Source organism: Mirounga angustirostris, unplaced genomic scaffold (assembly GCF_029215605.1).
Source record: "Mirounga angustirostris isolate CCGP_5_RB_7025 unplaced genomic scaffold, mMirAng1.0.hap1 SCAF_8, whole genome shotgun sequence".
NCBI classification, from domain to species: domain Eukaryota; kingdom Metazoa; phylum Chordata; class Mammalia; order Carnivora; family Phocidae; genus Mirounga; species Mirounga angustirostris.
In genome coordinates this window covers 102,903,580-102,919,161 of record NW_026991716.1, presented here as the reverse complement: position 1 = coordinate 102,919,161, position 15,582 = coordinate 102,903,580, and the positions used below count along the sequence as shown (strand labels likewise).

Sequence of the window (15,582 nt, the reverse complement as noted above, 5' to 3'; positions counted from 1 at the left end):
TAGTGGCTTAATACTGTAAAATTAGAAGCCAGTAGCATTTCGATGTTTTCAGATATTTGTATAAGTCATAAATCATAGTTACAAAGCCAACTTTATATATGACTTGTGAGTTCATTCTCTCTGTTATTCTAAACACACACACACACACACACACACACACCATATCTTCTGTTTGGCTTTAACTTGGTAAATCATTTCCAGAGGTCATCAGCCACTGGAATCAGTTAACAACATGGCCATTCCTTCTCATTTCACAAGGTCCTGGAGAAACCACTCTTTATGCTCCAGTCAAGGTATTTTGACCACATGGTTTTCTTTTTCTTTTTATTTTCGCTCTCTAACCCTAGAAATCCCATGGGATGAGGAACCCATTTTGAGAAATGTGTCACAGCAACTTTTGAAATGTAGGAAACCAAGCAATTAGTGTCAGATTTTCCCTTGGGGAAAAAAGATGAGAAAGGTTAATATATACCAGAGAGGTAACTCAAGGAGGTTCTGTATTAGTGGTACATTGTATAGATGATAATTTCTGATAAAGCAGCATTCTTCTATGGGAATGATTTATGCCATCTTTGAGTCATTAATAGTATATGACACTGGTTTCTACTCAGACTTAGACCTGAAACAAATCATCATAAAGTTTTGTTGTTGTGGTTGATCTTGGGTCAGGTATATTTCAAAAGCTTTTGAATTTATAAAGTGTCTTTGGAAATTTACAGGAATGAAGTTTACCAAATGTAGTACATTTAATAGGAAAACCAAATCAAACTCAGATGTAATCTCAAGGTGTTTTTGTGGATTTCATATCCCTAGTCTTTTCAGAGGCTCATTGGTTTCTTTTTCTGTGATGTGAATTTAATTGGTTTCAGTATAGGTTTGAATTCAATACACATGTGATTACCCACCATGTGGGAAGCAGTACAGTAGGTGCAATCACAGGCTATGTTCATGTATTCCTTACACACACCCATGAGAAATTATGATCCCATTTTTTTTCATATAAAGTCTCATAAAAACTATGACTCATCCATGTTTATGGGACTAATCAGTGGCATAATAGGGATTATAAATCAGGTTATTTTATCCTTAAATCTATTATACTTTCCAATAAAATTATAAGGAAAAAATCTTGAAAATGCTACCTTGTCCACATTCTATTGACTGGTGGAAGATCAACAGTCTGATTCATCAAAGAAAGATTCTGATGCTGACTCATTAAAGGAAGATGATGCAATGTGTTGGTTAATGCCATGACTTTGGAGTCAGGCCAACACAGGGATGAACCCTGGCTCTTCAGCTGTGAAGAAATAACATCACCTTGAATAAAGTACTTTGGGTTTTAACTTCCAAGCCACAGTTTCTTTATGTACCAAATAATAGTAATACAACATTTCAGAGTTGTAATTATAACTGAGTACAATACTGAATGTAGAGCATTTAGCAGAGTACCCAGCAAATTGTACAGATTTTTGGTAATTATTATTCATAGTAATGGTAGTGAGATAGGAAGATAATATACAAATTGGCTAAAGAAAGACATTTATTATTGTGTTCGGGGACATATGAAGACTTATTAATAAAATTATATTGATCTCACTGAAGATTTTTAGTGATAAACAGCCCTCATGTGGTATTTGTAACTTTAGGTGATGCTTTTTAAGATATTTTAAAATTTGGAGCCAGAGGAGAACCTTGTCAGATTATGTCCACATTTTGATTACTGTTGCTAATGGATTGGGAATAGTGGCATGAATAAATTCTAGACACATAAAGAGTCCCTTGCCCTCTTTAAAAAAATTTATACAAAAATAATTATATTCTTTGAGTCATAAAAAAATTCTACAGCTGTTATACAGTGGTTATGCAACTATTTTGACAGGCTTTTAGAACAATTTCTCCCCTTGAAAATTGTTCACTTTCTACTAGAGTTAATGTTTAGCACAATAAGTCAGAACTTTATCTGTAAGCCAGGAGAAATTAATTTGGTTTTCATTATATGTAGATAAATTAATTTTATTAAAGTTAATTTAAAAATAATTTATATAATTTGTGGCAGAGAGGTTTGGCCTTTAAAAACCTTCTTGGGGGCGCCTGGGTGGCTCAGTTGGTTAAGCGACTGCCTTCGGCTCAGGTCATGATCCTGGAGTCCCAGGATCGAGTCCCGCATCGGGCTACCTGCTTGGCAGGGAGTCTGCTTCTCCCTCTGACCCTCCTCCCTTTCATGCTCTCTGTCTCTCTTTCTCTCTCTCTCTCAAATAAATAAATAAAATCTTTAAAAAAAAAAAAAACCTTCTTGGTACAAGGAGTCTAGATTGGGAGTATACAAAATCAGTCTTCAGTTACACAGGTATACACACATGTATACAATTCAAGATTGATTATATTAAAACAAGCTGAAGTTTCCCCAAATTTAGATATAATCATAGAGTTTCATTTATATCATCTAGACTTCTCCACATAGACTTGGTCAAAATACATCAAAGTGTTTAAAGTGATAACCTTGTATATTTGTCTATATACTATGAGGTTGACAAAATACAAGGAACTTGTGCAAAAACCAGAATCTTAAATATAGACTCTTTGCAGAGTTAACTTTTCATGAGAATGGAATAGATAAATGTACGAATGGTTTATCCTTTTACAAAAAGCTAAATTTCTGTTACTGGGAACTGAATTAAAAATGATATGTGCTCTTTTTAAACTACCAAAACTGAAACAGGAAGAAATAGAAAACCTGAACAGACCCATAACCAGCAAAGAAATTGAAGCAGTAATCAAAAATCTCCAAACAAAGGAGAGTCCAGGGTTGAATGGCTTCTCGGGGGAATTCTACCAAACATTTAAAGAAGAACTAATGCCTATTCTTCTGAAGCTGTTTCAAAAGATAGAAAGGGAAGGAAAACTTCCAAACTCATTCTATGAGGCCAGCACTACCTTGATCCCAAAAGTAGAAAAAGACCCCACCAAAAGGATGCCAAAATTCTCACCAAGAAACTAGCCAATAGGATCCAACAGTACATTAAAAGGATTATTCACCAGGACCAAGTGGGGTTTATTCTGGGGATGCAAGGGTGGTTCAACATTCGCAAATCAATCAATGTGATAGATCACATTAATAAAAGACAAGAAACATGATCCTCTCAACTGATACAGAAAAAGCATTTGACAAAGTACAGCATCCTTTCTTGGTTAAAACTCTCCACCGTGTAGGGATAGAGGGAATGTACCTCAATATCATAAAAACCATCTACAAAAAGCCCACAGCACATATAATTCTCAATGGGGAAAAACTGAGAGCTTTTTCCCTAAGGTCAGGAACATGGCAGGTATTCCACTCTCACCACTGTTCAACATAGTACTAGAAGTCCAAGCCTCAGCAGACAACAAAAAGAAATAAAAGGCATTCAAATTGGCAAAGAGTCAAACTCTCACTCTTCTCGGATGACATGATACTTTATGTGGAAAACCCAAAAGATTCCACCCCAACATTGCTAGAACTCATACAAGACTTCAGCAATGTGGCAGGATATAAAATCAGTGCACAGAAATCAGTTGCATTTCCATACACTAACAATGAGACAGAAGAAAGAGAAACTAAGGAATCGATTCCATTTGCAATTGCACCAAAAACCATAAGATACCTAGGAACAAACCTAACCAAAGAGGTAAAGGATCTGTGTTCTAAAAACTACAGAATACTTATGAAAGAAATCAAGGAAGATACAAAGAAATGGAAAAACACTCCATGCTCATGGATTGGAAGAACAAATATTGTTAAAATGTCTATGCTACCTAGAGCAAACTACACATTCAAAGCAATCCCTATCAAAATACCATCAAAGTTTTTCACAGAGCTGGAACAAATAATCCTAATATTTGTATGGAATCACAGAAGACCCCAAATAGCCAGAAGAATGTTGAAAAAGAAAACCAAAGCTGGTGGCATTACAATGGCAGACTTCAAGCTATATTACAAAGCTGTAATCATCGGGACAGTACGGTACATAAAAACAGACACAGAGATCAGCGGAACAGAATAGAGAACCCAGAAATGAACCCTCAACTCTGTGGTCAACTAATCTTTGACAAAGCAGAAAAGAATATCCAATGGAAAAAGGACAGTGTCTTCAATAAATGGTGCTAGGAAAATTGGACAGCCACATGCAGAAGAATGAAACTGGACCATTTCCTTACACCACACACAAAAACAGACTCAAAATGGATGAAAGACCTAAATGTGAGACAGGAGTCCATCAAAATCCTAGAGGATAACACAGGCAGCAACCTCTTTGACCTTGGCCACAGCAACTTCTTGCTAGACACATCTCCAAAGGCGAGGGAAACAAAAACAGAACTAAACAATTGGGACTTCATCAAGATAAAAAGCTTTTGCATAGCAAAGGAAACAGTCAACAAAACTAAAAGGCAACCTATGGAATGGGAGAAGATATTTGCAAATGACATATCAGATGGAGGACTGGTATCCATGATCTATAAGGAACTTACCGAACTCAACACCCAAAAAACATAATCCAACCAAGAAATGGGCAGAAGATATGAACAGACATTTATTTCTCCAAAGAAGACATCCAAATGGCCAACAGACACATGAAAAAGTGCTCAGTATCACTAGCCATCAGGGAAATACAAATCAAAACCACAATGAGATATTACCTCACACCAGTGAGAATGGCTAAAATTAACAAGTCAAGAAATGACAGATGTTGGCGATATAAGAAATAGCACAGAGGATCATAGGGGAAGGGAGGGAAAACTGAATGGGAAGTCATCGGAGAGGAAGAAAAACCATGAGAGACTCTTTAACTATAGGAAACAAACAGGATTGCTGGGGGGGGGGATGGGGTAACTGGGTGATGGGCATTAAGGAGGGCATGTGATGTGATGAGCACTGGGTGTTATGTGCAACTGATGAATTATTGAACACTACATCTGAAACTAATGATGTATTGTATGTTGGCTAATTGAATTTAAATAAAAAAATAATATGTGCTCTTTTAAAGAAATCTTTTGTAAATATAAAGAGGCAATGTGTATGTGTGTGTGTGTGTGTGTGCTAATTTATTTGTACCACTGTCACCTAGTTAATAATTGTCCTTTTAACTAAGCAGTGAGTATTAAGGCTTTAACATTTAGGTCTTCAATAGATGATCTATTTTGTAGCAAAAACCTCTCAAATTCAAATTATAATCCTGTTTTCATTTCTTTTCCCAGATGATGAAACATGCTTGGAATAATTATAAACGGTATGCCTGGGGATTAAATGAACTGAAACCTATATCAAAAGAAGGCCATTCGAGCAGTTTGTTTGGTGAGTAGAGTATGCTTTGGTTTCCTAGTGACAGTAACTTTTCTGCAATTGACAGAACTTGTGGGTGGTGATGTTTGTATGCCCCTCTGGCCATGTTACTAGGAAACTTGCATACCTGATTGGAGTTACCTGCAACGACTGTGCATAGTATGTCCTTCAGACAGAGCACTCTACATTAGAATCACTTGCGTCCCTTGAAAAAAATACTAATGCCTGGGAACACTTCCAAAGATTCTCATTTAATGGATATAGGCACAGCATCATGAGTGTTAGCTCCAGGGGTGAGACCCAGCTGAGGAACATTTGGTCAGCCCCATTAACTGCTTCCTGTCAGGTAAAAGTAGTGTCTTTATTGATAAGCGGGCCAAGGCAGCCTGCATGGTGATCTTCACTGTATCTTGGTGACTCCCGACTTTAGCTCTGGATTTCTCCTGTTTGTGCCATGGAAGAGAAATTGAGAATGGATTAGGTCAGTTACCTGAACTTCCATTTATCGACTTTGGCACGCTTTATTGCATTTGGTCCTCACAGCATGCCTTGGTGATTGGTCCTGGGGGTGTTAATAACATTCCCACTGTGGAGGTGAGGAAGCTAGGTAACAGAAATGTTGGGTTCCTTGGGTCACAGAGGTACCCAGTGCCCTTCTTATCGCACTGGATTCTTTTTTAACCAGCACAGTTTTGCCTGTAAGTAACAGGATGAAGGGGATAGAGTCATTCTGACACTTCTTAATTCCCCATAGAAAATGTGACTTTTTATACTGCAACTGAAGGTGTTAAACAGTATCAAATCATATAACAAACAACAGTATCAACTGACACTTACTATGTACCAAGTGCCATTTGTGTGACATCTCACTTAACCTCATTATTATACACATTTTATAGATGAGAAAAATGCACCTCAGAATAGCTTGCCTCGTGTTAGCCACATATTAACTGAGCTGGGGCCAGAACCCAGGTGTGGCTAAGGTCAGAGTCCACGGTCCTAATCACCACACTATGCTTCTCCATTTGTTCAGGATCTTCCATGTGCTTGGCTCTCCTTCCAGCATTGGTGTTAATCAACACAGTGCAAGTCTTTGCAGAGTTCCTGGCCTAGTGCAGAAGACCTGTGTGTAAATAGCTGTCAAAGCATTAGATGGTTCAGTAGATACTCATCTTTCAAGTACGGATATTCATATGAAGTAGGAATTCAGGTAGGGAGTAGGGAATTATAAGAACAGTTAGGAGGAGCTGGCAGAGTGGAAGAAAGGCTGGTGGGCCTATTACAGACACAGTTTAGAGATGAAGAGAGCCCAAACCTGGAGTAGCGGCAGTAGAAGTGATTTTAGATGTTTTTATAAAGTAGTGTTTTCAGTAAGCATGGGCAGTAAGACGCAGGAATTGAGGACAAATTCAGAAACTTCATACAGACTCAGAAGCCTTTAGTTTTTCATTATTTGCTATAACTTTTTAAAATCTAATTCTGTTTTTGCTTTTATCCTTATGAAAGTTGCTTGTATCGTTAATAATTCAGTTTTGTGTAAATTTGTCATAATCTTTATCAAAGAGATTATTTGGTTCTCTGTTAATATGTTGATGATTTTTTAAATTATTATTAAGCATTGAAACATACTAAGACTCTTAGTATAGAATGTGCAGATGGAGAAGACATGACTTCTCCATTCTGAGGAAGTTTGCAGACTAAAAGAGATGCACACAAGTAATTACACTGAAAGGCAGAAAGTGATAAGTGCAAGACCAGTGTAAAATCTTCACGTCAAGGGGGTTCGGAGGAAATGAATCATAGAGTCAAGACGGGCTGGGTGGGTAGGAGGGGAGGTTAGGATCAGTCAGGTTTTCAAAGAGCGGGTGAATTCCATTTTTGAATAATGACTTATTAGAGCTATCATAATTTTAGATCTAATTATAGTTAAAAGTTTTGCACAGGTGCACTTGGATGTGATTACATTAAAATTAATATGTGCATTGCTCCTTTGTTTCAGATCCTTTTTTTCTTGCTAGAGAATGCAGTCACAAATGAAATTTCTAAGAGATATTTTCTACAGCTCAGAAGAAACTTTAAAGATTAGTGTATCAATCCATAGCCTGTGATAATTATTAGCTGGGTTTTAATGCAGCTTTTAAATTTTCTTTCAGTGAAAGAATCTTAGACTGTGTTCAGTATTATGTTTATTAATAAATTCAGTATTATCCTCTTCCTCTCCCTTTCCAAGTGTGGTCAATTTGTTTGTATGTCTCTGTCAAATATTTTAATCAATAAATATTTTTCTGATATTTTCAGGTAGTATTAAAGGAGCAACAATAGTAGATGCCCTGGATACACTTTTTATAATGGAAATGAAAGAGGAATTTGAAGAGGCAAAATCATGGGTTGAAGAAAATCTAGATTTTAATGTGGTGAGTTTAACAAAAGCTGCCAATTCAGTTCTTAAATCTCAGCTTAACACGGACAAACTCTGTTGTGGGGCCAATTCCTGTGTTATATGACCGAACAGAAACAAATAATGCAATTTTAAATAGTACCACACTAAATTCTTGCCCTCCATTACTACACAAGTACGTCTTTGTTTTGTTTTGTTTTTTTGGCATAATTAAGAGTAAGGAAAAAGGAATTAAAATTTATCGAGACCTTCCTGTTCAAGTCTCACAACCATCCTATGAGATGGGCATTGTTTTCCTGCCTGCACAGTTTAGAAACCGGAGCTTCAGAGACTTAGCCAGATGACAGCTAGTTGTGTGGTAGGGCTGTGAGTCCGGCACAGATCTGTGTGGTTCCACACAGATCCTGTTTTGCACTGTGCCATGGCACATTGTTTTGATTTTGTTCAACGGAGCACAAGGTGCCAGGTGATGAGCTACAGTTCAACAAAAGACCACAGAGAAATTAAAATAGAGAAATTTATTAGTCACAGGTCATGAGGAGGTACACAGCAGCCTCTTGGGGCCACACAGAGACATCAAGGCAGAGGGGACCTGGGGTACCTGCCCTCCTTAGGGCGGGTGTAGTCCTTTGGGGCCCTAGGCTAAGGCCAAAATGGTCAAATCAAACCAAAAAGAGCGGAGGTTTTGGTTGAGCGCCACAGGGGTCTTTTCTAAGGAGTGCACAAGGGAGAAAGGCCCTGGGAGGCGAGGGAGACTGTTGATCACAAGGGCAAATGGGGGGGCGGGGAATCACATCAGGGACTTGCATTTGCTTGCGCTTCTGCGGGCTCTTCTGCAGGACATGCGCTTGCATGAGGAAGGGGCTAGCGTTGTTGGAGGGCCCCACAGGCCACTTGAACGCTGATGCAGCAATACCATGGAGGCACTCCGCTAAACTCTCAATACGCATCCAACAGCAGTGGCGTCCACTCTCGCACATACACGGCTTCCACCTTTGTTCACTGTATACCCTTAGCTGTATAAAATTCCATCACTGTGTATTTGAAGTCTTTTAAAAAATCTTTGTATGTGTGCTATCATTCTTAACAAATACTTCAAAACCCATTATACACTAAGGAAAAGGTTCAGAATTAAGGAGACTGGACACTCGCAGTACTTCTTGATAATTTTGATTTGGGAGGACAACGTCATGTCAGAGCTAATCTAATTCCATAGTCACTGTTTTACCTCATATAATGAGGCTGACCAAAAAACTTGTTTTAAGAAAAGGAAGAGTGTTGGCCCAGCTGTTTTTTACTCATTCACTAATTTTGCATAATTGGTATTATTTTTAATCTGAGATCCTTTCACAGAAAGCATTGTAAGCCTCTTGTCCATCTGGTATGCATCCAATACCTGTAAATCCCCATAACCAGACACAAGCAACATGCTGTATGTTGAGAATGGACAAAAAGAGAGTGTTTCGCTGTCAACACCCCCAGTTTGTGGAGCTCTGATCTCCCACAGGCCCAGTGAGGATACCAGTGTCAGAATATTAAAGATCAGTAAAACTAAATGTTTTTCCTAACTCTGTGCATTAGAAACCTGTATAAATTAAAAGTTTGAATATTTTGTCCCAGCCCTCTTATTAATTGCCTTATATGCCCCATTTTGGAGATCATTGCCTTAAAGGACAATTAGATAAGTCTATGTTTAATCTGCCTTATAATTCAATTGAGAATATAAATAAGACATATTCCAATATAAACGGACATTGGAGATCAATGTGTTCAGCTCTTTTATTTTAAAAACGAGAAAACAGACCCAGGGAGCTGGTGGTTTCCTCAAGGTTCTATAGCTATTTGATTGGAATGACTTGTGGTAGCTCTAATATTATCAATAGAATGGAGTATGAAAAATTAAAGCAATGAAAAAAGAAATTCTGTTTCTTTTTGAGAATTTGTTGTCTCTTACTAATATTTCTGTCCCACCTTGTTAAGTATAAGTAAATTCAGCTACCTACCTTTAAATAGGGCTTGTCTTCAGCTGTCTGTGGGAGAGAAAATGGGTAGTGGGTTCCCTCCCCATAGCGTTTTCAAAAAAGGTTGGGGGAATAGGAACTGGAGTCCTCCTAAATCAAATAATTTTTTTTCTATTGTTAACCAGTATTTGTTTGTTTCTTTGTTTCTTTAATTCAAGTACAATTAACAGGGTTATATTAGTTTTGAGTGTACAATATAGTGATTGAACAATTCTATATATTTCTCAGTGCTCATCAAGATAAATATATTCTTAATCCCCTTTACTATTTCATCCTCCCACCCCTTTCCCTTGTGTTAACACCAGTTTCCTGTATTTAAGAGTCTGGTTTTTGGGGGGAGGGGGGTTTCTTTTCTCTTTTTTTTTCTTTTGTTTCTTAAATTTCCACATATGAGTGAGATCGTATGGTATTAGTCTTCCTCTGACTGACTTATTTCACTTAGCATTTTACCCTCTAGGTCCATCCATGTTGTTGCAAATGGCAAGATTTCATTTTTTTATGACTGGGTAATATACCAAGTGTAAACATCACATCTTCTACATCTCTTCATCTATCAGTGGTCACTTGGGTTGTTTCCATGTCTTGACTATTGTAAATAATGCTGCAATAAACATAGGGGTACACATATCTTCAAATCAGTGTTATCATTTTCTTTGGGTAAATACCCAGTAGTGAGATTATTGGATCATATGGTAATTGTATTTTTAAGTTTTAGAGGAACCGTCATACTGTTTTCCACAGTGGCTGCACCAATTTGCATTCCCACCGACAGTGCACAAGTGTTCCTTTTTCTCCACATCCTTGCCAGCACTTGTTATTTCTTGTGTATTGTGCCATTCTGACAGGTGTAAAGTGATATCTCATGTAATTTTCATTTGCATTTCCCTGAAGACGAGTGATGTTGAACATCTTTTCATGTGTCCTTTGGCCATCTGTATGTCTTTTTTGGAAAAATGTCTATTCAGATCCTCTGCCCATTTTTAATCAGATTGGTGTTTTGGTCTTAAATTATAAAAGTTCTTTATATATTTTGGATATTAACCCCTTATGAGATATGTCATTTGCAAATATCTTCTCCTATTCGGTAGGTTGCCTTTTCGTTTTGTTGATGGTTTCATTTGCTGTGCAGAAGTTTTTTATTTTAGTGTAGTCCCAATCCTTTCACTTTGCTTTTGTTTCCCTTGTCTAAGGGAATGTTTCTACAGCCAATGTCGAAGAAATTACTGCCTATGTTTTCTAGGAATTTTATGGTTTCAGGTCTCACATGTAGGTCTTTAATCCATTTTGAGTTTATTTTTGTGTATGGTATAAGAAAGTGGTCCAGTTTCATTCTTTTGCATATAGCTGTCCAGTTTTCCCAAAACCATGAGTTGAAGAGACTGTCTTTTCCCCATTGCATATTCTTGCCTCATCATAGATTAATTGACCAAATAAGCATGTGTTTATTTCTGGGCTCTCTATTCTGTTCTATTGATCTATGTGTGTGTTTCTGTGCCAGGATCATACTGTTTTGATTACTACAGCTTTGTAGTATGTCTTGAAATCTGGGATTGTTAGGCTGCCAGCTTTGTTCCTTTTCAAGATCGCTTTGGCTCTTTGGGGGCCTTTGTGGTTCCATGCAAATTTTAGGATTATTTGTGCTAGTTCTATGAAAAATGTTGATATTTTGATAGGGCTTGCATTAAATCTATAGATTGTTTTGGGTAGTATGGACATTTTAGCAGTATTGGCTCTTCCAATCCATGAGCATAGAATATCTTTCCATTTGTTTGTGTCATCTTCAGTTTCTTGGACCACTGTTTTAGTTTTCAGAGTATAGATAGGTCTTTCACCTCCTTGGCTAAGTTTATTCCTAGGTATTTTATTATTTTTAGTGCTATTGTAAATGGGATTGTTTTCTTAATTTCTCTTTCTGCTGCTTCATTGTTAATGTATAAAATGCAACAGATTTCTGTATATTAATTTGTATCCTGCATCTTTATTGAACTCATTTATCTAAAGTTGTATGATTGAAGACAAGAAAGTAGATGTTAGTGCTACTAGACCTGAATAGTATCCAGGTCCCTAGTCTGATAATTAAAGAATGGCTTCCCCAAACCTCCCCAAATACTGCAACAGTTCTTTGCTTTCATGACCCAGCAGTAGTCTGAGAAACTTTGGGATCATTTGTTTAAAAGAACTAAAGCACAAAGGCCTCTCGAGCTAACAGACAAGGTAACAGAAGGCAGTTGGCTGACCTCAGACCACTACTAGGTGACATGAATGTGTTCTGGGGACTATGGGGACCTGTGAGGAAGCAGAGTGAATCTAATAGGGGATATCAGACTGTGGAGAAGAGCCAATTTTTTTGCTTCCTTACTTACAAGATAAAGTGAATGGACTATTGCTGAGTGATTGCTAAGCTACTGACCTTTAATGTTGTTTATTCAAAATTGTATTTTTACTTTTTTAATAAGAGTTTTATCCAATTAATTGACAGACTTGTGGAAATGCCATTTTAGAACTGTTATTGATAATCTTGGTTTGTAGCGTTCAAAATATACTTTAAAAATCATAGCCACAGGTCTCAAGCTTCTGCTTATTATATAATACTATTGCTAATGTGAGAGGTCTTCAGACATATTTGTTAATAGTTCTCTCTTTGGGTATTGTCATATTTTCCTTTAAAAAAAGTTCATCAATAACATCTAAGTGATAGTACTTTTTATATTAAAATTAGTAAATAAAGTTGAGGAAAGTTATATTGTTTTACTCTCCTAATCATTGTTTTATAAAGTTCTTCAGCTTACAGTTTTGTAGTTGGTTTTAATATGTCTTTTATGAGAATTTGTTTTATATTCGTTCAATTTACCCATAGATTCAGGTGACTATATCAACAATTATGCAGCTTTCTTTGTGAAAACACAAACTTTTTCCATTTATTTGATGGGTGGAGAGATTGGGAAAGCTTAAGTAAAGAGAGAAAATTTCTTTTATTTTTAGGGATAACATGTAATATTATTCCAGCTTGCATAAATTTTTGCTTGCTTTTAAATTAACACTTTTTCCTGATAAAGTATTATAATTGGCAAAGTGAGGGTATTGCAAAAAAAAGTTAATGCATCCAAATTTATTACAAGGGAAAAATAAGAAGGAAACTGAAACAGGAACACTGCTGTTGAGAGTTGGTTTATCCTGTGATGCTCCTGAGTATAAACCAATCTTTCAGTCAAGAATAAATTTGTTTGTATGTGAAATATTCAATTTGCATCACTTAAAGGTGTAAAGTAAATGTTTTTTATTGGTTTATATGGTCATTAACTAAAACTCATTTTCTTTAATTAAGGCATAGCAAGTTGATTCAATTTGCATACTTGGTAGCACAGAGTTCAAATGGCTTTAATAACTGGCTTAAAATAAATCACTGGGATAATATGTAGGAGCAAGGGCTTCCCAGGTGGAGCTTTGTATTCCATTCAAGTATCTGTAGAGGCACAAAGATCTGGGCAGACCTCTAAGGGTAGACTCCAATGGGTGAGTTTTCTGGTTTTAATTTGAAGTAATCCTAAAACAAAGAATATAAGACAAATTCTTGGTTACTGATTATTCATTATTTCATTCATGTATTATTTACCAAATACCCTTTAAGGGTCAGTTACTTACCCTCATGGACCTTATAGTCTAGAAGGAAAAACAGAGTACTTAGCTGGGGCCAGGTTCTCTTAGGAAGGAAGAAAGGAAAGAGGAAACCACCATTTAAAGAGTACAGAGATAAAGAGTATGGGGACATGCTAGGTGATTTTTTTCCATAGGTTATCTTCTTTAGTGTTTGTGACAACCATAGGGGTATTTTCCCTGTTTTTATAGATGAAGAGTGGTTATTTAATCAGCCCCAAATCGTGCAGCAAGTAAGAGCTGTGGGTGAACAGGGTCTGTCTAACTCAGTGACCCTGTTTTTGGAGAGGAAATACAAAGAGTTGAGAAATATATAGGCATCCAGACAATGAATCCTCCAAGGTTTGGCATGTAATCTTAATATCACAGTACTCATTAGAGTGCATTTTTCCATAGGTATTCAAAAATTCTAATTAAATGAATGAGAAGGTAAGCTATCTTGTCCTTCTTCCCAATAGACTGTGCTAGACTCAGCTAAAGACAAGCTGACAGGGTGCACAGGTAATTGTACTGTGTCATATTTTGAAATAGTTGGGAAAGATCTGGAGTTCATGTGCAGTTGATCTACTTGTTTTTATCTAGCCTACTTCCAGAAGGGATTTGTGGTGGCTCCTGGTACAGGAAAATCATTAACATAAGGACAAGTGATCAAGAGTTTCATATTTGGGCATTTCTAAATTCAGTTTTGAGCTTCCCATTCTTTACTGTTACCTCAAAGAAGTATTGTTTATCTACATCCTTGGATGAGAACTATTGAAAACTGTCTTCAGTATGAATTTTATAGAATATGTAGAAATTTTCTCCAGATAATAACTTCTTATATAAAACCTCAGTGAATGCCCAAGTTATATTAAAATTACTATTAAAAAGCATTTTTCTTCATTGAGGTGAAGTGAGACCTCTGTATGAATGGCCGAGCTTTGAGAATGACAAAGGATAGATGATTAGCCTATCCCAAACACTTACCTAGCAACACATTGAGATGGCGGGCTTTGACAAGCCACCTGCATTGTATCTTTGACTGTAATGAATACTGTATGTTTAAGATAACAGAGGCACTGGTAGCAAAAGTAACTTTATCTCTTTCCCCCTTTTTATTTGAAGCATAGTTGACATACAATATTATATTAGTTTCAAGTGTATAATACAGTGATTTCACAATTCTATTCATTATGCAATGCTTACAACATTAAGTATAGGCACCCTCTCTCACCATACAGCATTATTGCTGTATTATTGACTATATTCCCTATGCTGTACTTTTCATTCCCGTGACTTATTTATTTTATAACTGGAAGTTTATACTTCTTAATCCCCTTCACCTCTGGCAATGACCAGATTATTCTCTGTATTTATGAATCTGTTTCTGTTCTTGTTTGTTCATTTGTTTTGTCTTTTAGATTCCACATATAAATGAAATCAAATGGTATTTGTAAAAATATTTGGTATTCATCTGAATTATTTCACTTAGCATCATACCTTCTATGTCCATTCATGTCACAAATGGCAAGATTTATCCTTTTTCACATTGCTGAGTAGTATTTGTGTGTGTGTGTGTGTGTGCATACCAAAGGTCTTTTTTGGATTAGCGTTTTCATTTTCTTTCAGTAAATACCCAAAAGTGGAATTACTGGATCGTATGATATTTTGTTTTTAATTTTTTTGAGGAACCAACATACAGTTTTCCACAGTGGCTGCACCAATTTATATTCCCACCAACAGTTTAATGTTCCAGACTGTTCTTTTATCCAGACAGAATGCCACCCTATTTTTCAGGAAGATAAGTTAATAAGGTTCCCTTTTGGAAGGATGTAAATAAATTGACCTCAAAAAGCAATTTTGGATCTTCTCAAATGCCTGGATGAATACTTGACTTAGGTCCAGAGTTCTATGCCATAGACCATAAAAGAAGTGACTTTTATCTTGGTATTTGCCTTAGTCTGTTTTAGAGCAGCATTATATCCTTATGGGTGCAGATAAGTTAATTATCTTGTTGAATGGAGTTATTCAGTATTTTCTATCTGAATGCTAATCAGCGCCTGCCAGGGGTGATGATTTGCGTTTTGACTTTAAAAGGATACTGAGCTGTTCTCTCTGACAGTAATTAGGGTTAGACTGGACTGCTACTCAAGGATTCTTCTGGGCCTGGATAGCAAAACCAACCTATTCACATAGAGATGGTTATTTGCCTA

At 36.6% G+C, this 15,582-nt stretch overlaps 1 protein-coding gene across 2 annotated transcripts in view; it reads left to right on the top strand.

Annotated features, from left to right (window-relative positions):
* The window catches only part of MAN1A1 (mannosidase alpha class 1A member 1), a 166,615-nt gene that overhangs the window by 37,879 nt on the left and 113,154 nt on the right, over positions 1–15,582 (top strand). For both annotated transcript variants that reach the window (XM_045865400.3, XM_045865401.3), the window contains 2 exons: positions 5,233–5,329; positions 7,616–7,731. In XM_045865400.3, coding sequence (XP_045721356.1) covers positions 5,233–5,329; positions 7,616–7,731 — 213 coding nt within the window. The remainder of the gene's footprint in view (positions 1–5,232; positions 5,330–7,615; positions 7,732–15,582) is intronic.